Source organism: Terrapene carolina, unplaced genomic scaffold (assembly GCF_002925995.2).
Source record: "Terrapene carolina triunguis isolate 2854851 unplaced genomic scaffold, T_m_triunguis-2.0 Scaffold430, whole genome shotgun sequence".
Taxonomy (NCBI): Eukaryota; Metazoa; Chordata; order Testudines; family Emydidae; genus Terrapene; species Terrapene triunguis.
In genome coordinates this window covers 95,823-120,705 of record NW_020664781.1, presented here as the reverse complement: position 1 = coordinate 120,705, position 24,883 = coordinate 95,823, and the positions used below count along the sequence as shown (strand labels likewise).

Here is a 24,883-nt window from a genome sequence, read left to right as displayed (position 1 = left end):
CCAAACATTTTATACATTGTGAGTGGCCATCTGACAGAGGGATAGGCTCCTTGCAGGTAGAGCAGCGCTTAAAGCCTGTGGAGCCAGGCATGTCCGAAGCAACTAACAGGAACGAATAAATTTTTTTTTTTTTTAAAGAAAGAGAGAGAAATGGTAACTAACTACGACTAACAACGAACTAACAACAAACTAACTAACTAGAAGGGTAATTGTAACAAGAGGAAAGAAGTTCTTAACGAGTCTGCTGAGCTCCAGCTCAGGCCGGGGACGGTAGAGAAGGAACTGAGGAGACCGGCCACGCATGCGTACTATTAAAGTATACTCCGAGCGGGGGGCAGGCTCTGCGCATGCATGGCCGGTACGAGTACTGCTACAAAAATCTCCGAGCAAAACCGCAGGGACGCACCAACACCTGGAGTGGAGCACCCACAGGGACATCTCTCGAAGAAGAAATTTGCTGTAGTGATACACATAAATATTGCATTTCACTGGAATTTGAGGGCAAGTTAAGTCTTCCTGTTTCTCATTGTCAGTCATTGCAAAAGGATTTGAAATAACTATGTTAATCTCTTCCTGATTCCTCACATTAATTTTGAAGTATAAGCTAAGATACTACCTACAGTTAATAGCCTTAAAGTTAGCATGGGATAGATTCAGTCTTACTGAGGAGAGTGTTGTTAGATGTTTGGCTTTGTGCGTGTTCTCATGTGTGTTTTACCATGTGCTGTCCCAGCTCTGCGCAGACAGCTGGCACAGCAAACCTCAAGCGAACCACCCAATAAATCCACAGACTTGGCTTGTAGCGAAGGCATTTGTTAAGTTTATTGCCGACGAAGCACGGTGCTAATGCCCCAGCTCAATGGTTACAGGTACACTAACACATGTATGCTTGTGACAATGGATAGGCTCAGGTAGTGGCAGGACTTTCCACTATCTCCTAGGCCAGACAAAGACACTCCCGCTGAGATACATCTTTATACACCAATACAAACAAGTTACGTATCACCCTTGATGTATCAGGGTGCCACCCATTGCCTTGTACCTGTAGGTTAGATCAAAACATCTATATTTATTATGCTGTCATCCTGACCTTATCCTTAAGATGGGTCAGCATGTTCCTGTTATCTTTGGGGAATGTGTTTTTCGGGGTGTTCTCGTACCACCCTTCTGGAATGTGCTTGCGTAAGTGTTTTGTGCTAGCACCTCTTAGGAATATGTGTTTTTACAATATCAACCCTATGCTTGCCAAATTCTGTGAGCCAGGGCCTGCCTCTTACTCACAACTTAACTTTGCTTCATATCAGCAAGGTTTTAACTACTTTAGGCCTCAGGCCTCATATCAGGCCTCTGATATATGGGCTTATGTTTCAGGCCCTCTTCCTACTACAGAGAGCAAGTTTTTTTCTGAGGTTTTCCCATTCTGCTAATATTCTGGAGCCTTTCAGTCTCTTCACTAAGTAAGTGACAGAACAAGCACTGTTTGTAATAGGACTGCCATAAAATACAGAGTTTGTAAACACTCCTATGAAGTTCATCTAGAAATTCCAAAGTTCACAGGCCTCAAGTTCTATCATTTTCTTGTTGAAGAAGGGATGAAAATTGTTGGGAGAGAAAACAAGAGACAATATAGAAGAGGAGACATGGTTGTATGTGGATGAGAAGCCTACTCAGAAGAAATAAAATTAATCAAGAATTTTGCACCATTCATCTAAGGAGCTCAAAGGACTTTATTTAACAGAGATTTGCAAGTCCCACATCCCTTTGTGAACAATATGGGTAGTACTGTATCCATCAGTAAACCAAGGAATCCCAGGTAACAATGATGGTCGAAAATGTTTTATCATCATCTTCTGCTGGCCTGGATATTATGACCTTTGCTGTCAGATGGACACCTCGCCTCAGTTTTTGGCTGAGCAAAATGAAGTGGCCCTAAACACAACTACACAGTATTTCTCTTCCTTCCTCTCTCTGTGTGTGCAGCCTCTCCAAAGTCCGCTCCATAGTTGTTGTTGGGGGAGGAAGAAACAAGAAACAAGCTGTCTGTCCCTCCCTTCCATCCCAGGGAAGAAAAAGATCCTTGGGGTGGGGGTGGGGAGAAGAGGCGACACACACAGAGCCCCTGCCACAGGGGTTGGGGGCTGGGAAGGCAGAGCATAGAGGGTAATACAGAGCCCCTGGTATGAGGGAAGGGGCAGGGAGGTTGCAGCGACTTCCTGAAATAAAGGTGGATTGGAAGGTGGCACAAGGAGCTTATAGGGAGAAATGGAAGATGTGAACTGGTGGATTCTCACCTGGACCAGGGAGTTTGGCAGATAATCATTAATGTACTTATAATTAAAAAGGCGTATATGAGTATTTAGTTTTCCCCCCCCCATCAGTGTTTTTCTCTTCTCCTGACCGTTTCTGGAGCTGTTTTCCCCTACATACTTGTAGGAATATAGACCTTGTAAATTATGATTTTAAATTGAGTTTGGATGTTAGTGCAAGTGATAAGCCCAAAACATGTGACCAAAAAGAATGAGAAGTGGAGAGGGTGAAATGAGAAGAAAGGATGTTTGTGTTAAATTTATACTGATCCTTGAAATACCAGCATTATCTTCTGTAAGGTTTGGGTTCAGATGCAGCAAATAATTCTTTAAAAATAAAGAAAACATGGTTAATTGGGTACCAGGTGCAGTAAATAATTGATTGTATACGCTTCCTTAATTTATTATAAAGAACTGCTTAATCCAGTAGCTAGGGAGAAATACAGTAAAATAAGAAAAGAAGAAAACCTGGAAGAGAGGGGGGGGTCCAGCCATTAATCTTGTCTCAACCAGTCCAGAGGACAGGGTTCAGCCATAAACTGACTCATCAGGCTTTAGCTAAGGTCTGATAACCAGCAATGACATCACTTGCTTATTATAATGTTATAAAAGGCAAAATGTTAGGGGTTCCTTTGTCACGTTTTTTTCTTATTCCTCTGCAGTCATGCCAATGTATGACAGTTCGTTAGCAAGAGTCAGGCTAACTAACCCTAATAACGCGAGATTTGTAGAAGCGAGGAATGTGTGAGGCGAGTGGGAAAGAACTGTGTGAGAAGTTGTTGCGACCTTGTGTAGATAATGTGTAGATAATATGGAATGTAGACTAAGAGTCTACATTAGTGAGCAAAACAAGATATCAGAATGACCTATGTATAAACAAAATGCAGCTGTTGCTCATTATTGTCTGTAACAAAAGGTATAAATGCTTGCTGTAATTGTTTACCTGTTGAGAGACCTGTTTAGCTCTCTCCCTCTATGCAATTGCTTGAGAAAATAAAGTATCTGACTTGCTGTACCCAAACAAAAAGTGAGAACTCTGTTATTCTCTGACACCAAGATAGAAAGGTTTATCCCAAGCCTGATCCTATTGTTCATATTTGTGCAATGCTTATAATTGTATCGTCACTAAAATATAATATACTGGTATTTGTATTTTGAATATAATCAACACCAAGTGGCCTTTCGACTAATAAAGGAATACTTGTGTACAAGCTAAGTCATGGTAAACCTTAGTAAATGTACTAGGAAAATTATTTCCAACAGTACTGCTTCAGCATTCCAGTCTTTTAGAGTGTCACCACACCTTTCTCTCCCTCCTTGGAATGATCTGGGTCTTACTTATATAGGTCCAGAACCCTCCCCTCTCCATTAGCCTCTGAGAGGACTACTTAATTGGAGTCAGTTACTTGTGTTTTTTTCCCCACTCCCCCTATGTGGCAGTTCACTCTCTAACAGAGGGATGCAAGACTGTGCAAGCAGTGAACTCGGCCTACAGAAGCAATGAAGTGTGGAACCCTCTAAATCCTATCCGTGTTAGCGCCAAGATGCATTAGTGTAAAGTACTCCATGTAGGGCTATTCTTGAAGACCCCAGGAAACCTTTATCTTGTGCTATGAGACTGTAACACCCAAGTTTCTTGTTCTGCACTGACTTCCCAGCTGACTTCTATATGTAAGTGCAACATATAGAAATAATTTTTTAGCAATAAAATCCAAAATGGCATGAGATCTGGCTATTTTGCAGATCTGACTGTATCATGTGTCATATGGGGCTTTTCATCAAATGATGTACAGTTGATAAGATACTGCCTTCAAAATACTTTAATTACTGCTTTTCAAGATCATCTGACTAAAATAATCTTAAGTCTAATGTGAAGCATCACTGCTAAGAGACTAAGTTCAGTGCTCTACGTATTATACTCTGAAATTCTGAGGATATTAAAATCTTTACTACTTACCCCTCTGTTACTGCATTTTGTGTAATTACAGTCGTAATCCAGAATTGTTATATTGACACATGTCCTGTTTATACATATCTGTAAAAGTTCACAAATAAATATACATTAGATAATAGAATGGCATTAGGAAAGCCTGTATTCTGACTGGTTATTCAATGTGGAAACCACACTACAGGTCAAAAAGAAAGGTTAATGCTAAATAACTTTTTTTACAGAGTTTCTTAGCACAGCGTGATCTTGGCACCACAATCAAAACCCTCTAGAAAATAGGAAGCATTAAGGTCATGCATGTGCTCATTTGCAGAACAGAGTTACTTCCACTTCTTCAGAATCCATATCAGAGACACTGAAGAAGTGGAAAGGGTGAAACTATGTGGACAATCTACTCAAAGAGTCAGTTTCTGGCAAATAGCATTTCTCATTTAAGTATTCTTAGTGTAAAGCCTTGCACTATTGGTTTCTTGAAACAGGCATCAGCTACCAAGTTAAGAGAGTACTGCTGGATGAATGTATGAATTGAGTTTTAAGGAGCAGCCATACGTGGTAACAGCTAAAAGTCATCTATAGCCTCTTGACTACTGCAACATCCTTTTTTCTAGCATCTCCCCATTGCTTTCCATCAATTCAAAATTATCATGCTAGCTCAATTTTCTGACCATGTAACCCTCCTCCTCCTTTGTATTCCTTTACTGTCTCACCTTTTATTCATTGCATTGCATTTAAAATTCCTTACCTTCACCTGTTAGCTGGTCAGATTTAATCATTTTTGGCCAGTATTTTCAGTATTACTTGGTAGAAAACTAGTCTGTTATTTTATATCCTCTGCCTTTTGAAGGATTAAGGAAAATTATTGCTGGGGAGATTCCCAATGAGCAGCTGCACAAAAGAGAGTCTCTAGAGTATCAAATGGACATTTAGGATTATGATTTGTGCTTTATAAATAGGACCCTACCAAATTCATGGTCCACTTTAGTCAATTTCATGGTCATAAGATTTTTAAAATAGTAAATTTCATGATTTCAGCTATTTAAAACTGAAATTTCATGTTTTTGTAATTATAGGGGTCCTGACCCAAAAAAAGGAGTTATAGGGGGGAGGGGGTTCCGCAAGGTTATTGTAGTTATGGTTGTTGTACTGCTATCCTTACTTCTGTGCTGCTGCAGGTGGCGGCGCTGCCTTCAGAGCTGGATGGCCAGAGAGTAGTGGCTGCTGGCTGTGAGCCCATCTCTAAAGGCAGAGTTGCTGCCAGCAGCAGTGCAGAAGTAAAGATGGCCTCATATGGTATTGACACTCTTACAACTACAACTTCCTCTTGGATCAGGTCCCCCAATTTGAGAAACTCTGGTCTCTCCCATGAAATTGGTATAGTATAGGGTAAAAGCACACAAAAGACCAGATTTCACAGGGGAGACCAGATTTCATGGTCCGTGACGCATTTTTCATGGCTGTTAATTTGGTAGGGCCCTATTTACAAATCGATCCATGGTTAAAGATCATATGGGGAGGTGAGAGCAAAGAGCTGAGTAACAACTGGGTCAGATGGGGCATCAACCTGAAATTCCTAGGATGATGGTGGTAAACTGAGCTGAGAGGGAAAAGGGTGGATCCGGCATCAAAATACAGATTTTATTGTATTTTGTGACAGTGTTCCCTCTCTGCTCGTGGCACCTCCTTGTTCATCATTGGGGAGAAAAGTTACCAGTTCAGAAGTTAAAGGTGCTGTGCAGAAGGAGAGGTCACTCGCTTTGTGCAGTAACTGCAGTTTTTCAAGAGCTGCATCCCTATGGGTACTCCATGTCAGTTGTGCACGCATCCATGTGCCTCTGATTGGACATATTCGGTAGCAGTAACCATTTGGCCCACTCATGTGCTCCAGACTTCCTCATGCCCTGTACTGAGGATATATAGAGCTGTGCTAGTGAATTTCCCTCAGTTCCTTCTCTACCATGAAGTCCAACAAGATGAAACTCTGAAGCAAAGGGGAAGGAAGGAGGATAACGGAGCACCCATCGGGAAACATATCTGAAAGAACTGCAGTTACTGCACAAGGTAGTAACCTCTCCTTTCAGTAGTGTCCCTGAGGATGCTTGAATTTACAGATTCCTGACCACTATCCCTGGAAAGAGCTTTGGATTGGAGTCCAACACTGAAGACACAACTTGATTGTCAACCACCATATGGGATCTGGCTGCATGAGCCAAGGCTTAGTGTTGGCTGCTGCCCTACAAATTTCAGCCACTAGAGCATCATTCAAGAGTGCTCTAGAAGTAGACTGGGATCTTGCAGAATGGGCTAACACCTCAGAAGAGATCCACCTTGAGAGTCTTTGAATGGAGACTGTGGATTCCCTGAATCTGTCTGTAAATGAAACAGTCTGGGAGACTTTCAAAAGGGTTGTTTTGTTCAGACAGAAGGCTAATGCCCTTCTGACATCCAATAATTTCCTCCCTGGTCTGGTGTGGTTTCAGGAAGGAGACTGGAAGCTGAATAATCTAATTAATATGGAATTCAGACGATAATTTTGGGAGAAACTTGGAATATGGTTGTAATGAAACTTTCTTCCTGAAGAATACTGTACTGGGAGGAACTGCAATTAGAGCTCCCCAGTGACAGTGTTCCCTCTCTGCTCGTGGCACCTCCTTGTTCATCGCTCTGGAGATTAGCTCAGTCTCTCAGCTGCATCCTCCTCAGTAGTCTCTCCGCCCGTCTTCTCTCCGTATGTGTCCTCTCTCGCTCTCGGTGCTGCCGCTTCAGGTCCGTGGCTTGGTACTCCATCCAGGTTACTAAGTCCCTCCCTTTCTGGGGAAAATCACAGTCTTTATGGACAAGCTGTCTGGCAGGCATCTCCAGTGCCCTGAACCACTACCCAGTGTCTGGTATGGGTACCCAAGCCCACCCTCTATGCTGGGTTCCATCACAGGGACCCTATAACATGCAGCCTAGGCCTGTACTGCCTGTGACCTTACTGCTGTTTCCCTGAGCTTTTTCCTACCTAACTGGCTCCCCCTCTGGGTTCATCTTCTCTACTCTCGCCTCTCAGGAAGTCTGTGCAGCTTACCATCCTGCAGCCACAAACACTCCTTCCCTCTTTTCAGGGAGTGATTGCCCTTCCCTAGCTGCCATGCTCCTCTCTAGCCAGCTACTTGGCTTTCTAGAAGCCCAGCCTGTCCTGTCCAAGGGAGCCTGTTCCTCATCAATTAACTCTCTTGCTTGTAGCCTAATTAGTAGCATAGGCCCACCTGGGCCCACCCAGCGCTTTCTTGGCCATCGTGGGGTGGACGTCTCATAACATCCTTAGTTCTCCGACTCTTCATGCAGAAGTGATACCGTCCTGAAAGCCATTTTCATGGCCAGATGAAGATAGGGACAGGTGGCAAGTGTCTCAAAGGGGGATTCCATGTAACAAATAAGGACCAAGTTTAGATCACATACAAGGGTGGGCTCTCTAATCAGTGGGAAAAGGTTCATCAGCATCTTAATGAATCTTGCTGTTGTGGGGTGAGCAAACACTGAAAATCCCTCAACAGAGGAATGAAAGGCAACTATTGCCACCAAGTGATCCTTGACAGAACTCATGGAGAGTCCTGACTTTTTCAATTCTAAATGGTAGTCAAGAACAGCATAGAGGAAATTGTGAACACGTGAAAACTGTCACCAGATAAACCAGTGCTGAATTCTGAAGATAAGTGTTTTGTGTAGACAACTTCATACGGTTTAACAGTACCTGTTTTACCTCTGCAGAACAGGAAGTTTCTATCTCCGAGAACCATTCAGTAACCAAGTTCTGAGATGAAGAATTCCCAGAATGGGATGAAAAAGTCCGACTGGAGTCCTAAAACAACAGGTGGGGAATGGCCAGAAGACAACACCAGAAAAGAGGAAAGGTGAATCAGGTAAGGGTACCAGACTTGTCTTAGACACACTGGGACAACTAAAACGATGGCCCTGACATCGTCATGTTTGACCTTGTTCAATACTCTCAAGATCAACAGTATTGGAGGAGATCCATAGAGAAACCCCTTCATCCAAGGAATGAGGAACGCATCCCCCAAGGAGTGAGGACCCAGCCCTCCTATCAAGAAGAATATATTGCACTTCCTGTTGGTGGCTGTGGCAAAAAGGTCCACCTTTAGAAACCCTATGGTCAGAAAAATGTGACTGAGGTTCTGTAAATCCAGCTCCCATTTGGAATTATGGAATAAGTGCCTGCTGAGATTGTTGTTCCTGGTGTCTTCTGAGTCAAAACAAAACAAAAACCCCAAAAATAAAAAAGTTGCAGGAGTAAAAAGAATGCATGCAGAAGTCCAGCTGCAGAGTTGGGGCTATCCAGTTGATTGCACTGAATACAGCATGTAGGATTACCTTGTGGGCAGGTAGCATGTGTGTGTGCATCCGGTGCAAAGAGCTCATGGCCCTCAGAGACTGAGTATGAGCTCTTGAAACCAGAGTGGCTGAACTGGAGGAGTAAAGGGAGACAGAAGTACACAAATGAGACTTTCTGGGACACTGTAGAGTGATCCCAGCTCCAGTCTGACAGCCTCTGTGCTGCTGAGGAGGATGAAAGTCTTGGGGAAGGAGAACATCAAACTGGAGCAGAGGGAAATGATCCCGTAGTTGGGACCCTCTTTTTAGATCATGGTATCCTCTAGCACTGAGGATACCTCTCGGGAGGGAATCTCAGTTATTTAGGAAGAGACAGGTAATAATAATGGGGGATTCAATCATTAGAAACATAGATAGTTGGCTTTGTGATGACTGGGAGAACCATATGGTGAAATGCCTGCTGGTTGTGAAGGCTGTGGATTTCTTGAGACATCTAGACAGACTTATGTACAGTGCTGGGGTAGAGCTGGTGGTCGTGGTTCATGTAGGTATTAATAACATACAGAAAGGAGGAAAGAGGGTCTGGAGGCCAAATTTAGGATGCTAGGTAAGAGATTGAAGTCCAGGACCTCCATGGTAGCATTCTCTGAAATGTTTCCAGTTCCACATGCAGGGTCAGTTAGACAGGCAGAATGGAAGGATGTCAATACATGGATGAGATGATGGTATAGGGAGCAGGGATTTAGGTTTATTAGGAACTAGGGAATCTTTAGGGAAAGTAGGAGCCTATCCAGAAAAGATGGGCTCCACCTAAACCAAAACTGATCCGAATTGCTGGCATTTAAAATGATCAAGGTTGTAGAGGAACTTTTAAACTAGGGGCTGGGGGAAAAGCCGACAGGTTCGGAGGAGCACACAGTACAGACAAAGACATCCCATAATTGAGAATCTATTAAGGGGGATTCTCTACATCCTAGTAAAGAGGAGAGGATGGATGTTGATAAAGTACAGATAGGTGTTGTAGGAAGAGAGTCTGAGACATAAGCCCTTATATTAGAGGCCTGGTATGAGGCAGGACCTGCTCACAGAATCTGGGGTGATATTGCAGAAATACGCATTCCTAAGAAGTGCTAGTCACAGTGTAATTACGCAAACACATCCCAATATCAAGTGGTACCAGAACATCCCTATATGAAGGATGGTACAAAAACACTCCCCAAGTATAACAGGAACATACTGACTCCTCCTAAAAGAGAAAGTCAGGATGACAGTATGGAATAGAGATGTTTTGATCAAACCAACATGTAAAAGGTAATGAGTGATAACTAGCCACGTCAAGGGGCAGTAACTATGTCAGAGGGGGAGTATTAATTTGTTTGTATAGGGGTATAAAGATGTATCTCAGAGGGAGTATCTTTGTCTGGCCTAGGGAGGAATGGAAAGTCCTGCTGTTCACTGAGCTGGTCCATTGTTCCGGGCATATATATATTAGTGGTCCGGTAGAGTCTGTGGGATACTAGTACCATGCTTCATCAACAATAAACCTGGCCAGGTGCCTTTGTCCCTTAACAGATCTTGTGGTCATTGGGCAGTTCGCTCAAGTTGTGCTGTGGCAGCTGTCTGCACAGGGCTGGGGCAGCACACAGCACTCTGGGGAACATTGCTACTTACCTGTCTCCATTCTGAAAACTGACAATTTATTCTTATCCTGGTTTCCTGTCTTTTAACCAGCTACTAATCCATGAGAGATTTTTCCCTCTTACCCCATGACTCCTTACTTTGCTTAAGTGCCTTTGGTGAGGCACCTTGTCAAAGGCTACTGAAAGTCCAAATACAATATATCCACTGTATCCTTGTCCATATGTTTGTTGACCTCAAAGAATTCTAATAGATTGGTGAGGCATGATTTCCCTTTACAAAAACTGTGTTGACTCTTCCCCCCAAAATTGTGTTCATCTCTGTGTCTGATCATTCTGTTCTTTACTATAGTTTCAACCAGTTTGCCTGGTACTGAAGTTAGGCTTACCGGCCTGTAATTGCCAGGATAGCCACTGGAGTATTTTTTAAAAATTGGTGTCACATTTAGCTATCATCCAGTCATCTCCCACATAAGCTGCTTTAAATGACATGTTACATAAATATGAAATTGCTGAAGTACTAAGTGTGTTGAGTTCCTTCAGAACTCCTCCTGGGTTAATGCCATCTGGTCCTGATGACTTATTAGTGTTCATCAACTTTTTCCAAAACCTCCTCTATAGACACTTCAGTCCAGGACAGTTCCTCAGATTTGTCACCTAAAAAGAATGGTCAGGTGTGGGCCCCTCCCTCAAAGGAAAGGTCTTCCACAGTATTTTGGTGCTCAGTGCAGGACAACTGCAATAGAAAAGGAACGAGCTGCAAAAGCAGCTGCATCTAAGGAAGCCTATAATGAAGTTCTTGCTATAAGAGCTAATCGTCAGCTATGATGGCCTAAAACTGTTCAGGATGTTACACAGGAAGGTGCTCAATAAAGCTGTTTAACTCAGTATAGTTGATGTTGTTATTCTTCACCATCAAATTTTAGTGGTCCATGAGCCTAAACTGCAGCGTCACGGATGAGTAAGTCTTACGGCCAAACAGGTTGAGGCATTTTTATTCCTGATCATATGGTGTTGGTTTAGTGTGGTATTGTCTGCCATGTTCATTGATGGCCTTGATAACCAAGGAGTTAGGTGAAGGGTGAGAAAATAAAAGTTCGGATTTTTTGGCTGAAATGTAATGCTTTTTTTTTTTGGAGCCTTTACATGTAGGTGGTACCGTTGCCAGGGTCTGCCAGATGGTCTTGGTGGGTTTTGGTAAAGCATCATTTACTGGGAAAGTCCCTCGAGGTGAGGCAGTCAAATGAAGAATGTCTAAAACTTATGCTTCAACTCTTGGACCTCCTTTAATGGTGTCTGTGGCAAATCAGCAATTTGTTTCATCAGCTCTTGATTTCTGTCAAGATTTTGTCAGCCAGAAAAGGTGGGCGAGGTATTATGGCCTCATTTGGAGAAAAGATATTATTTGTTTGTGGAGTGACTTTCTTGTTTGCTCTTGCCTCTTGCTCATCTCCTTCAGTTGAGCTTGTTGAGGAAGAAGAGATGGAGCAAGAGACCATCTCCCCCATGGTCACCACAAGAAAGACTTGGGGCTCTTGAAAACTGTTGTCAATAGGTGGCTCAAGGGTCCCAGCATGGCCACAGAGGGGATCCATAAGGCATAGGAGGTGGCAGCTAATGCTGCTTATACCAACAAGAAGGGTTGTCTCGTCTCTAGGTCCTCTCTTTCCATAATGGTGTCAGGGAGGTTGGTCCTATGTTGGCAGATAGGGGAACCTTGCACAGAAATTTGGGAATCGGAAGAGAGGGAATCTCAACATCATCTAGAGGAGGAGGTCTGCCTAGCTCGGGTAGTACTGGAGAAGCAGATGGTACTGTGGAAAGATCCAATCCCAGTGACCCTGTTGATCTCGGTACCAACAGGCATTTGACACCCATTAAGAGGGAGACTCCAGCTTGTCTGAGACAATCAAGTCTCGAATATTTAAACTTCTATGGTACCAGATGGATTTGCACAGAGAATGAGTGAGATTCATGATGGTGGAGCCTGCTTTGACAGATCCCGCCTGGTGGAAGTTGTCACTATAGAACAGATCAACTGCTTTGGAGGTAGCGAAGTATCGCGAGATGCCTGATTAGACTACGGCAGTACTGAAGGAGTCTGGGTTGCTTGTCTAGGTACCAAAAGTAGTACAGGAAGGTCTGTCAATACAGTCTTTCTGTAAGCAGAGCGTTTAGAGTCTCTGCTAGTATAGTTATGCTTAGGCGGTACCGAGGTATGCTTAGTATCATGGCTTTTTGAAGAGCTTGGAGTCTTAGAAGGGCTCCCAGTACCTTAGAAGCCTGGAACCTCAGCAGTACCCAGTCCAGGACATGAGATATCTGATGCGGTTGATTTCTGAGGAGACAGAGGCTTGTTTCAAATAGGGTCTTTATGAGGAGAACTAGAACTCCTCTTCTTAGGGGCTTTCCCAGTACCTTCTGATGTCTTTTGTCATGAAGGTCTGGGACAACGAGGTGTGGATGTTAATGGGGAACTACACTTGCTCATAAGAGATTGATGTATGGGGCCGGTATCTTAGCCTGGATCCAAGGTAGGGCAAAAGGAAGTGTTCCAACATAAGGAGCCTGAGCCTAATCTCCCTGTTTTTTTTCTAGCTGTGCTCTTAAAAGTTGAACAAATATTGCACTTTTGTGGGATGTCAATGTCCCACAGACAGAAAATGTACCAGGAATGCCCGCCACTGTCCAGGATAGATTCCCAGCAGGTGAGGCAGTGCTTGAATCCTGGAGATCCTGGAATATCCTGGTTACAATTTCCAAGTGGAAACTCGTCAGTAGGGAGGAGGGGAAGACAGGGGAGAAGGACTGGAAAAATAACCCTCAAATGAAGTAAAAAAATAATTAGGATATATTACTTAGAATAGAAATAAATAACTACACTAAACTAAACTAAAATCTAGAAGATGCTAAAGCTAAGCTTTGGACAACACTAGAAATGTGCTTGCTAGAAGCTCCATCTCAAGCCGAGGTGGCTAAAAAGGAATTGAGATTGGTTTGCTCGCACAACTCTATATACCCTCAGTATGGGGCATGATGTCTGCAACACATGTGTGGGCCAAACAAGTACTGGTACTGAAAAATCTCTGATCAAAGGCACATGGGGTGCACCTGAAGTGGAGGACCCACAGGGCCACTATCTGAAGAAAAAATTATGTTATTTTTAAATTTCCAGGGTCTTTTCCCATTTTTAAGGCAGACTTTAAAGCACTTTTAAAATACAGCTACAATGGATCTTGAAGGCTTCAGAAAATTCTCCTATGATGTCACCAATATTCAGACATGAATAAATTGATTTACTTACTTAACCTGAGAAAACGAGTACTATGCATCTAGGAGACTGGATTGTGCAGATAGTCTCAGGTATCAAAATAAAAATACAGTGACAGTGGACATATAAGAAGCTAATTAGATGGATAAACTTCTGTATACCCACCCAATGGAAGAATAACATGGTGCCTAGTCATCCCATCAGTTGTATCTTTACATGTGATGGAACAAATAGACCAGGGGGTGGGCAAACTTTTTGGGCCAAGGGCCACATTGGGATATGGAAATTGTATAGCGGGCCATGAATGCTCACAAAATTGGGGGTAGAGGTGCAGGAGGGGGATGAGGACTCCGGCTGGGGGTACGGGCTCTGGGGTAGAGCCAGAAATGAGGAGTTCAGGGAGTGGGAGGGGGCTCCAGGTTGGGGTACGGGGGCGAGGGTTTGGGGGGATGAGGGGTTTGGGGTACAGGAGGGGGCTCCAGGCTGAGACTGAGGGGTTCAGAGGGCAGTAGGGGGATCAGGGTTGGGATATGGGGAGGGATGTGAGGGCTCTGGCTGGGGTTGCAGACTTTGGGGTACAAGAGAGGGCTCTGTGCTGGGATCGAGGGGTTCAGAGGGCAGAAGGGATATCAGGGCTGTGATAGGGGATTGGATCATGGGGGGGGAGGCTCAGGGGTGCAGGCTCCAGGTGACACTTACCGCAAGCAGCTCCCTGAAGCATGTCCCCCTCTGGCTTTGAGGCGCAGCCAGGCGGCTCTGCGCGCCGCCCTGTCCACAGGCACCACCCCTACAGCTCCCTTTGGCCAGGAACTGTGACCAATGGGAGCTGCGGGGGTGGCGCCTGTGGACGAGGCGGTGCGCAAAGCCACCTGGCGACACCTCCGTGTTCTACAGAGGAGCTGGGGCGGGGAGGGTTTGAGCCGGAGGGGGGTCATGCTGGCTGCTTCCTGGGAGCTGTGCGGAGCAGGGGCAAGCCCCCGACCCCGCTCACTGGCTGGAGTGCCAGAGCAGGGCAAATCCCAACCCTGCTCACCGGCGGGAGCTGAGGGCCGGATTAAATGGTTTGATGGGCCGGATGTGGCCCGCGGGCCGTAGTTTGCCCACTCCTGAAATAGACCCCAGATGGGGGGAAGGATAGCTCAGTGGTTTGAGTATTAGCCTGCTAAACCCAGGGTTATGAGTTCAATCCTTGAGGGAGCCACTTAGGGAGCTAGGCCAAATCAGTACTTAGTCCTGCTAGTGAAAGCAGGGGGCTGGACTCAATGACCTTCCAGCTCTATGAGATAGGCATGTTTTAACCATTATTTTAACACTTGAGGATTTTGTATCTAGATTTGTAGTTCAAACCCAGATAGATACCCAGGCAGAGAAGGCTTAATTCAAGTCTAACTATACTCAGAGCATGTTGCAAGATCAACTTTTTTGGGAAAACATTCTTCCTGAAGAGTATTGTCTTTTTAGTCATGCTCTAGCATATACTGAGCAAATGAAGATGGATTTAGATAGCTTAGCAACTTCAGGAGGGAAGAAGACATCTAGGGACAGATTTTTAAAAGTATTTAGGCCCTGAGGTGGAATTGTCAAAAGCGCAGAGAACCTCAGGATTGTGACACTGACCCCTACTTACAATTTTTCCATCCACCACACAAAAGGGAATAGAACATCTGCTGATCCTTGTAAAGAGTTAAGCTGGTCTTCTTCACCTGCTTCTGGGTGAGAACAGGCTGTGCTTATAGGTATCTCTAAGGTTTTTCAAGTAAGAGAAGGGAAGGAAACCTGGAGTGGGGAACAGGAGTTCAAGGCCTTCCTCTCCATTTAACCTCTATTCCACCCCATTCACAAATCTAACTATACTTACTACAGTACCTTGTTATCACCACATGCGGTGCCATCTCCCACTGAGCCAACATCCACCGTGTCTCTCCCACTATTAAATTCTGTACCCCAACACAAGATATCATCAACTGGGGTTTGAACTATGGACCCAAGACTTTTCATCTGAGGTATTTTTTTAACATTAACACACTGCAGTCTTCCACACAAGACATCGCTGAAAGAAAAAAAATAAGAACAGTTGCTTAAAAATTTATACAAGATTTGAAGAACTCTGTGTGAGAGTTGTGGTATGTCTTACTATGGAAGAAGCAAAGTCTCTCCCATAAATCTTTTCCAACACCCATTCTCTGTGTGACTTGTTAATCCCAGTAATGTTCCAGCACAATTACTGATCATTCTGAACTGAATACAGCCATTCGTGGCAATCAGGAGCTCAATGTTGCAGCAGCAAGGTACAGAGGTGACAGCACAGCAATGTCAAAGGCTACTTCTGCAGTACTCCTAGCCTGATGCCTAGGAATAAGGAATTAAGTTTGTGTCCTGAATTTGGATCCTATACTGTAAGTCTACTGTTCTACCACCAGCCCTCCTACCCTCTGTAAAGTGCTCTGGTATGTATGGATGAAAACTGGTAGTTTTCTCATTTCTATTGGAGTTCTCACTGGCTCTGTCATGGTTGTCCTGTTTCAAATCTGAGGGATTAATTTAGTATGGTAGGAAACAATATAGTGCAGCGTGAAAAAGGCTAATATCATTCTGGGGTGTATTAACAAGAGAGTTATATTTAAGACATGGGATTAATTTTTCCACTTGACTTGGTGAAGCCTTGCCTAGAGTATGTGTCCAGTTTTGGGAGTCATACTTTAAAAAAAGATATTGACAAACTGAAGAGTCCCAAGGACAGCAATAAAAATGATAAAAGGTTTTTAAAAAGCTGACTTATGCGGATAGGTTAAAGTAACTGGGTATGTTTAGTGCTGAGAAGAGAAGAACAGCTCCCAACCAAGATACATACATTTGCAATAACTGCCAAAGATCATGGAAATCTCTGATTGACCTATTGAGTCACATGAGACATTGCAAACCATCTACATCATAGGCTGCAATTCCCACTGTCTCTCACAGACTAAAAGTTACCAACAAAATGAAAGAGAAGATTGGGGGTCGGGTAGGATGGGATGGGGTGGGAGCCCTGAAAGAAGTCTTCCAAAATGTTAAGGGCTGTTATAAATAGGACAGTGATCCACCTCTGAAGGTAGGACAAGAAGTAATGGGCTTACTCTGCAGCAAGGGAGATTACGGTTAGCTATTACAAAAAACATTCATACTATAAGGACAGTTAAGCACTGGAACAAGCTTCCAAGGAAGGTTGTAGATTCCCTGTCATTGAAGGCCTTTAATAACAAGTTACACAAACACCTTTCAGGGATGGTCTAGGTTTACTTGGCCCTGCATCAACATGAGTGTGTGGACTAGATGACCTCTCAAGGTCCATTCCAGCCCTACATTTCTATAATTCTATGTGATCTTTTTGGACTAGGTGACCAGCTGGGGAATCAGAGGCTAATGGTGTGGTAAGAGGAAGCAGAAGGGGTGGAAGCAAGTTTTCAGGGAAGAAAGGAAGGGGTTTGAAGAGTCACAGTCTTGGACAGCAGCCAACTTCTCCTGCAATCCTGACCCTGCTTGCTACAAACCAGCGCTTCAGCCCTTTCTGCTCCTCATAGCTCAGAGAAGGTGCAGTGTAGTAGGTCACTCATCTTTACTGCAGGCAGGAAGTGGAGGACGACAGAGGTGGTGGTGGCAGCACCATCTGCCCGGTCATTGTATTACCCATTGGTCATAACTCCCAAAGGAAAGACCTGCAGGAGCCAAACTCAGTCAGACCTACTGAAGAATCATGGTTAAGGCTATGCTTTAGTCATATACATGTCACGGGCAGTAAACAAAAATTCACGGCCCGTGACCTGTCTATGACTTTTACTATATACCCCTGACTAAAACTTGGGGTAGGAGTGGCTTGGGAGGGCGGCCCTGAGTGCGCCGCGGGTGCTGGGGGAGGGGGGAGGACGGCCCAGGGGGCACAGTGGATGCTGGGGAGGGGGTTGGCAGGGCTGGGGCAGGCTCCCTACCCAGCTCCTGGGAAGCGTCGACCCCAGCTCCTAGCTCAGGGGTGGGCAAACGTTTTGGCCCGAGGGCCACATCTGGCTGGGGAAATTGCATGCAGGGCTGGGGCAGGGGGTTGGGATGTGGGAGGGAGTGCAGTGTGTAAGAAGGAGCTCAGGGCAAGGGATTAGGGCAGAGGAGGGGTGCAGGGTGCATGAGGGGGCTCAGGGAAGCAGGTTGGGGTGCAGGAGGGGTGCGGCAGGGAGCTCAGGGCAGAGGGTTGGGATGCAGGAGGGGCGTGGGGTGTGGCAGGGGGCTCAGGGCCAGGAAGTGGGGTGCAGGAGGGGTGCAGGGTGTGGCAGGGGGCTCAGGGCAGGGGGTTGGGGTGCAGGAGAGGTGCAGAAAGGGGTTGGGATGCAGGCAGGGAGCTCAGGGCAGGGAGTTGGGGTGCGGGGTGCAGGAGGGATTTGGGCTCTAGCCTGGCGCTACTTACCTGGAGCAGCTACGGGGTGGCAGCGGCACGCACAGGTGCCAGGGCAGGCTCCCTCTCTGTCTGCCCTGGCCCCGCGCTGCTCCCGGAAGTGGCTGGCACCACATCCCTGCAGCCCCTGGGGGCAGGGGGGGGGGAAGAGGGCTCCACGCGCTGCACTTGCCTGTGGGTACCTCCCCCGAAGCTCCCACTGGCTCCCTGTTCCCAGCCAATGGGAGCTGCGGGGGGCAGTGCCTGCAGGCAAGGGCAGTGCACTGAGCCCTCTGCCCCGCCCCCACCAGGGGCCGCAGGGACATAGTGTTGGACATCCGGGAGCGGCGACACGGGGTGGCAATCCCGCGGGCTGGACCCAAAGCCCTGAGGGGCCGTATCCGGCCCGGGGGCCATAGTTTGCCCACCCCTGTGCTGCCTCCGCTCCGCCCCAAGCCACGGTTCTGCAGCTCCCATTAGCTGGGAACTGTGGCCAATGGGAGCTGCGGGTGCAGTGCCTGTGGGCGGAGGCAGCACGTGGAGCTAGGAGCTGAGGGAGGGGAGTTCATGTCACCCTTCTGGGGGCTCCCCCGGTAAGCACTGCCCCGCACCCCAGCCCCTCCCCCCCAAACTTCTGCTGCTGGGCGGCGTGGCGGCATGAGACTGCCCCAGAAGTGGCAGGTGCACCTGGCCCAGAGGCTGCCCAAGCTGCTCAGGTGGCCCCCGGGCCAGGCACACCAGCTGCTGCAGAAGTTATGGAGATCACGGAATCCGTGACTTCCATGACTGCTATGACAAACATAGAGCCTTAATCATGGTTGGTTCACCATGCCCAAGACCTGGTTGAAGATTGGGAGAATCTCAGGCAAGGGGAATGTGCTCAGAGAGTGGTCTGTGGAAATACCTCAATATCAAAACAAAAATGGGTATTTATTAAATTATTCTTACAATATAAATTAATTACAAAGTTATTTGCACTTTTCCTGAATATTAAGATACATCTACATGTATGTTGTAGCCAGGATGCTTGGTGAATAGGACAATGCATGTTATGTTTTTAGTTAGTTATGTTATGAGATGTTCAAGCTAATCAAAGGAATTCCAAGAGGCTTCTGCTTTCAGTTATCTTGGGGATATGTCCCCAAATGTCCAGGGAGATCTGACCATATTTATTACTCATAAGAGGGAATATACAAACTCAGAAAAGCTCCATTTTGAACTTTATTTTGCTTTAACTTTCTATGCCAATTTCTTTATACTAATTATTTGGATATAGATGTAAATATGGTTGTTGTGATGGGTGCTTTCTATAGAATATTTGATAGGAGATTTAATTCTAAAAATAGCAACTGGCAACACCATTTGGTCTAAAAGGCAACTAAATGAAAAGAGTGTCTTATCAAGACCATGGCACTTCTGCCTGGTATAAGATACCCGTTCAGTAGACATATAAATCCTTATCTCAAGAAAACAAACATTGTAAAGAAGATATTTTAGGAAAAACCTGGTCATGTAACACAATGTGAGGATGTTCTTTACTCAGGATATTTCACAGAGGAATGTAGGGATGTGTTCTCTAAGCATAAAGTGAACCCTTCCCTTCTCTTTTCGCAAAGAAAAGCCTTTAAGAAAAATGTATATAGTTGGAAATGTTATAAACCTTTTGTTTATTTCTTACATGTTGAAATGGCAAACATCTCTATGAAATGCATACTTGTAAATATGTTACCTAAATGCAAAGCTTCTAATATAATTTCCTAATATCATTGCTATGTCAAATGTTATATGTACCAGAATGGAATTTAGTACTATAAACTACTAAACTGATTAATAATACAAGAAGCTATTTAAAGTATAGAATATTTATATTGGTGAGGGATTACTTAATTATTTAACAGTACATAAGCAACTCCCTCACCCAACTCAGGAAGACAAAAAGAATCATCTCTCCAAAATTATTAAGAATCAACAATTTCTTTAATAACTATTTAAGCTACAAGCTCTCTTTAACATAAAGAACAGGAGAATTAGGACTTTTTGAGAACAGAATTTTATCTCCTGTTGAATTCTAATATAACTGAAGGAATATCTCAGAAAATAGACAGGATAAAAAGAAAATTAAAACTCTACAAGTTATCTGAGATTTTCCTGCCACAGAAGAATAAAGACAATTAGAAGCATATTAATTCTTCATTCATTGCATAGTCATTAAGCAGACTGCATATTTACAAGCTGCAGGTGTCACTAAAACCAGCCCTTGAAGGCATGGAGCCAGTGAAAGGACGACAAGACTTAGAGAGGTGTATTTTCCTATAATTTCACGACAATAGGAAGAAGAGTATAAAAACTCTGCAATGAACACCCTCAGCCTCTGCTACAACACATAACACCCATCAATTCATCCTGTCTATCTCTACAAACAAAGTGCTACAGATACATAAGAAGAACAAAGAAGCTGTCACCAGAGAAAGCTCATGAAAACCTATCCAAGGGCAACCTTCTGAAGAGTTCAATATAGATTGGTGACAGGAAGTTAACTGGAATGCTGTCAATAGATTAGATTAAAAAACTGGTTTTATTGTGATACTGAAATGCTTTTTGTTAACAGTTTCTCCTGTTATGTACCAAATGATTAGACCCTTTATTCCTGGAGAACATAGAATTCCTGGAGAGAATATCAATTATTGGTAAACAGAAAAGGTTGGGATTTAATTGGATTTAAGATTCTTAACATTCATTACTTGGCCTGTCTTAAAACAGCTCGTCAAATGACTTCTTCTAAATAATATCAATACTTTCTTTGAGTTCACAGGATTAAGTTAAGATTGAGCATAGTAAACAATTATAAACTGTTATTCCTGATAACCAACAGAACTCACCTATCCTGAAACAAAGTTCTTTGGCCCATTGTGAGAAAGAAAAGGAGCGAGATGGAGCGAGAGAGCTGCCCTGCAGGAGACTTGAAGAACCCAATATGAGGAAAAACCCAGTATGAGGAGACTTGAAGCCTGGAGCAGTCTTGCTAAATAACTCAACCAAAGAGACCTGGCACAGGAAGGAACCCCAAGCAGCTGATCCCCTATAAAAGAGCTGAAGCATTTCTTGGGGAGGAAGGATGGACAGATTGCAGCTTCTCAGAGTCAAATGGATAAGAGAGACCCTGGGAAGGAACCTTTTTCATTTGCCAAGGCTCTGAGGTAAGAGGCATGACCTGGGATAGATTTTTGGGATTCTGTAAGTGACTGGGGAAATTCTGTTTTTAAGTTTGTTTTTGGACACTTACCCCAAGAAAGGAGCCCAAATGGGCTGTGTGTTGATGAAACAAACTTTCATTAAAGTTTCTTGACTTCTTATTAAACTAAACTGCCAGCCCAGATCCTTGTGTGAGAAAAGGTGGTGGGGTTGGATGGAGAGGAGACAGGTCACCCCTTCATTGCCCTTCTATTCCCATTTATATTAGCAGTCCTGTTTTCTGGACTCTCAGTAATTTGGGAAAATAATACCTCTTATTAACTTAACAAGAGAAAAGCACCCCACGGGCAGTTCAGGACTACTAATCTTGAGGTTAGAGAGTTTGTTTGACTGCTTGTTTCTCTCTCTTTCAGGTTACTTAAAGTTACAGGATCAGTTGGGACTGTGTGTTTGGGGACTGCTTGAGCCTTTGTTCCCTGGATCATCCTTGATTAGCCTCAATCAGCCTTATGATCATCCTCCCCCTGTTTAATTAATGAGAGGATTGGTCTGATCTAGGAGAGAAGGCCTTAAAAGCCACAGGTTAAGTGATGAAGGGGAGCTAGGAAATGAGGGAGTCATAATATAATTGCTATGGTTTGGAAGAGTCACATTGCTAGTACCAATGCTGCTTCTGTCTCCTCCTGGCCTGCACAGAAGAATATGTATAACTACCTTTAAAAAAATCAAGCCTTATTAAACACAGTGGGGGTGAAAATGAAGGGTTTAAACAAACTGTACTGCTCATAAAATGCCCTCTGCATCTCCTCTCACTTGTCTGATTTATTTTCTGACACTACTTAAAATAAGGGGTTTTGTTTGTTTGTTTTTTACAGTGGTTTCTTCTTAGTACATTTTCCAGTGGATCAGAGACATCAATATATATATAACTTACTTGTCTTGACACTTATTGTAAGTAAGTCCATCCCCACCGCAGTTGCCACACCGGTCACCTTTAGTATTCACTGCTTTGAAACAACTCAATGGGGCCAGATGTGCTGCTGCAAGGGGAGGTGGGGGGAAGCACAAGGTAAATGACAAGACAGAAATAAAGCACACAATGTATTCTATTCATTCCTCCAATCATTTCAAGGAGTTAAGGGGAAACTGAAGTTATTCATCTGTAACCAGAGTTCTTTGGAATGAAGTCTGCATATTCACACTCATGGGAGGCACCCCTAGTGCAGATATGATGATGGAACCTTTAGGTAGCAGTGCTGGTTGGAACTCTCACATACTCTCCCACCCCTGCCCTCACTGTTCCTGAATTTTGTGAGGGCAAGGCTTAGGGTGACCAGATGTCCCGCTTTTATAGCGAGAGTCCCAAGTTTGGGGTCTTTTTCTTATATAGGCTCCTATTAGCCCCGCCCCCTGTCCTGATTTTCCACATTTGCTGTCTGGTCACCCTAGCAAGGCTATAACAGGGGGCATGGCACTTCACCCACCTCAGTGACTTCCACCACTTCCTCCCATTCTCAGGTTGTACTTAGGACTCTAAAGAAGAGGAAGGTTGAGTGTGGAGAGTGAATATACAGAGTACAACTTGAATTCTGGTTACAGGTTGATAACTTCCATTTCTTCTTCGAGTGTCCTCTGCATATTCCACCTTGTGGGACAGTTAGACAAGCAGTACTCCCTTTGGATGGAGATGGGTCCTATAACAGAGAGAGATTGAAGTACTGCCCTGCCAAATTGTGATCCAATCTGGATCCTAAATACAAAGAATAGGGTTTTGTAAAATGTTTGCAAAGAGTTCAAAGTTGCAACACTACAGATCTGTATAAAAGGAATATGTCTAAGGCATACCATTGAAGCTGCCTTGGTCCTAGTGGAATGTGACTGAATTCTATCCAGAATAGGGTCTGATGCTAAAGTGTAGGTCTCGTGAAAGTACAGCTTAACTAATTCTGAGCGTGTAGGAGACCTGAGGACTTGTTTCTTTTTATCAGGATAGAAATGAATAGATTACAGCACTATCTGAATCATTTAGCCCTATTGAAATAATAAGCTAAAGATCTTTGGGCACCTACAATAAGAAGCGTGTTTTATCCTGCACAGGCGTGGCCTTAGAAAAAAATACTAGTGAGTTAATTGACAGATAAAGTTAAAACTCAGTCACCACATTAGGGATGGAGATGTAGCTCTCCTCTATCCTTATGAAAAACAGTGACTGGTTGATCAACCATGACGGCCTGCAATTTACTCTCTTCTAGCAGATGTGATGGATTGGCTAAGCAAGAGACTTCAACCCCCATTAGCCCTTCACACTGTATTTCCTTTTTCTCTGGGCAGGAGAAAAGGTCCTGAACCAGGAGGGGCTGGGCTCTGTTTGTTTAAAAAGCAGCAGCCACATGACAAACCAGGAGCTGTATGCGGAGCCATGTGTGGAACAGGCTGTGACTGCTGAATGTTACAGCTGGGAGCAAGTGTGTATGGGACTTATGGGGCAGTGACAGGAAGCCAGAGCAGAGGGCCCCAATGAGAGAAACTGAGCATGGCTTGGAAACTAGCAAGAGCCTATTCACTTCAATAGGGACTGGACTGGAAAGGGCACCCCAGGCACTATCCTGAAGAACCCTGATTTTCAATAGGACTGCCCCACGGCCCAAAACAAGAACCCCCTATTATGAACCTTGAACTGTAACTCTTAAGCCTTTATACCTAGCATATTTGCAGACTTTTCCTTCCCTGCCAGCCCTAGCGCATTACCCTTTCACTTAACCATTGGGCTGAGTGATTATTGGGACCTATCAGGACTATCATCTACAAGGCTTAGCTGCTGAACCACCTACAGGACTTGCTTCAAAGTTGCTGTACACTAAGTATGCTGCTAGTACCTTAGGAATTTAGAGTACTTCAACACAGAGCAGCCCGCCGTAACTACACAGATGGTATGGCTATCTCACTTCCTGCAGAAAGGGAGTTTAGATTAGATATTAGGAAAAACTTTCCAACTATAAGGTTAGTTAAGCTATGGAATAGGCTTCTAAGTGAGGCTTTGGAATCCCCATTGGAGGTTTTTTTAGAACAGGTTGGACAAATACTTGTCAGGGATGGTCTAGGTTTATTTGGTCCTGACTCAGCACAGGGGGCTAGACTTCATGACCTCTCATGGTCCCTTCCAGCCCTACATTTCTATGATTCTATGATAAAGGCTGTTTTAACTGAGAGTTAAAATAAACACCATTCTGCTATTGGCTCAAATGGAAGCTTCATTAGCCACTGGAGGTTCCATGCTGGATAAGGGTCTTTAACGTGTAGGAAGATTTACTGAACCCTTTCATGAAGGTCTTAACTATGTTGTGTGTGAATACAGACTTGTTATCTATGAGAGAGTCGTATACCAATATAGCTGCTAGATGGACATTAATTGCTGATAAAAAAGGTCTAAAAGTTTCAGCTGTAGCAACAAGGAGTCTGGTGGCACCTTAAAGACTAACAGATATATTTGGGCATAAGCTTTCGTGGGTAAAAAACCTCACTTCTTCAGATGCATCTGAAAACTTATGGCCAAATATATCTGTTAGTCTTTAAGGTGCCACCGGACTCCTTGTTGTTTTTGTGGATACAGACTAACACGGCAACCCCCTGATACTTGTCAGCTGTAGCAGTTATTCTAAAATATGATGAACTGGAGCCATTGTTGTAGCTACATTACTACTCTTTATGTAGAGTCTGACTCTCTTCCATTTGAAGCTAGAACACTTAAGCTTGTGATCCACTATGATCCCCAGATCCCTTTCTTCAGTACCCCCTTCC

General features: G+C 44.3%; 1 protein-coding gene across 1 annotated transcript in view; it reads right to left on the bottom strand.

The window, feature by feature from the left end:
• The window catches only part of LOC113407839 (disintegrin and metalloproteinase domain-containing protein 20-like), a gene marked incomplete at its 5' end in the record, with an annotated part of 156,170 nt that overhangs the window by 38,085 nt on the left and 93,202 nt on the right, over nt 1-24,883 (bottom strand). Inside the window, 3 exons of the mRNA XM_029913050.1 lie at nt 4,264-4,341; nt 15,361-15,544; nt 22,020-22,125. Coding sequence (XP_029768910.1) covers nt 4,264-4,341; nt 15,361-15,544; nt 22,020-22,125 — 368 coding nt within the window. The remainder of the gene's footprint in view (nt 1-4,263; nt 4,342-15,360; nt 15,545-22,019; nt 22,126-24,883) is intronic.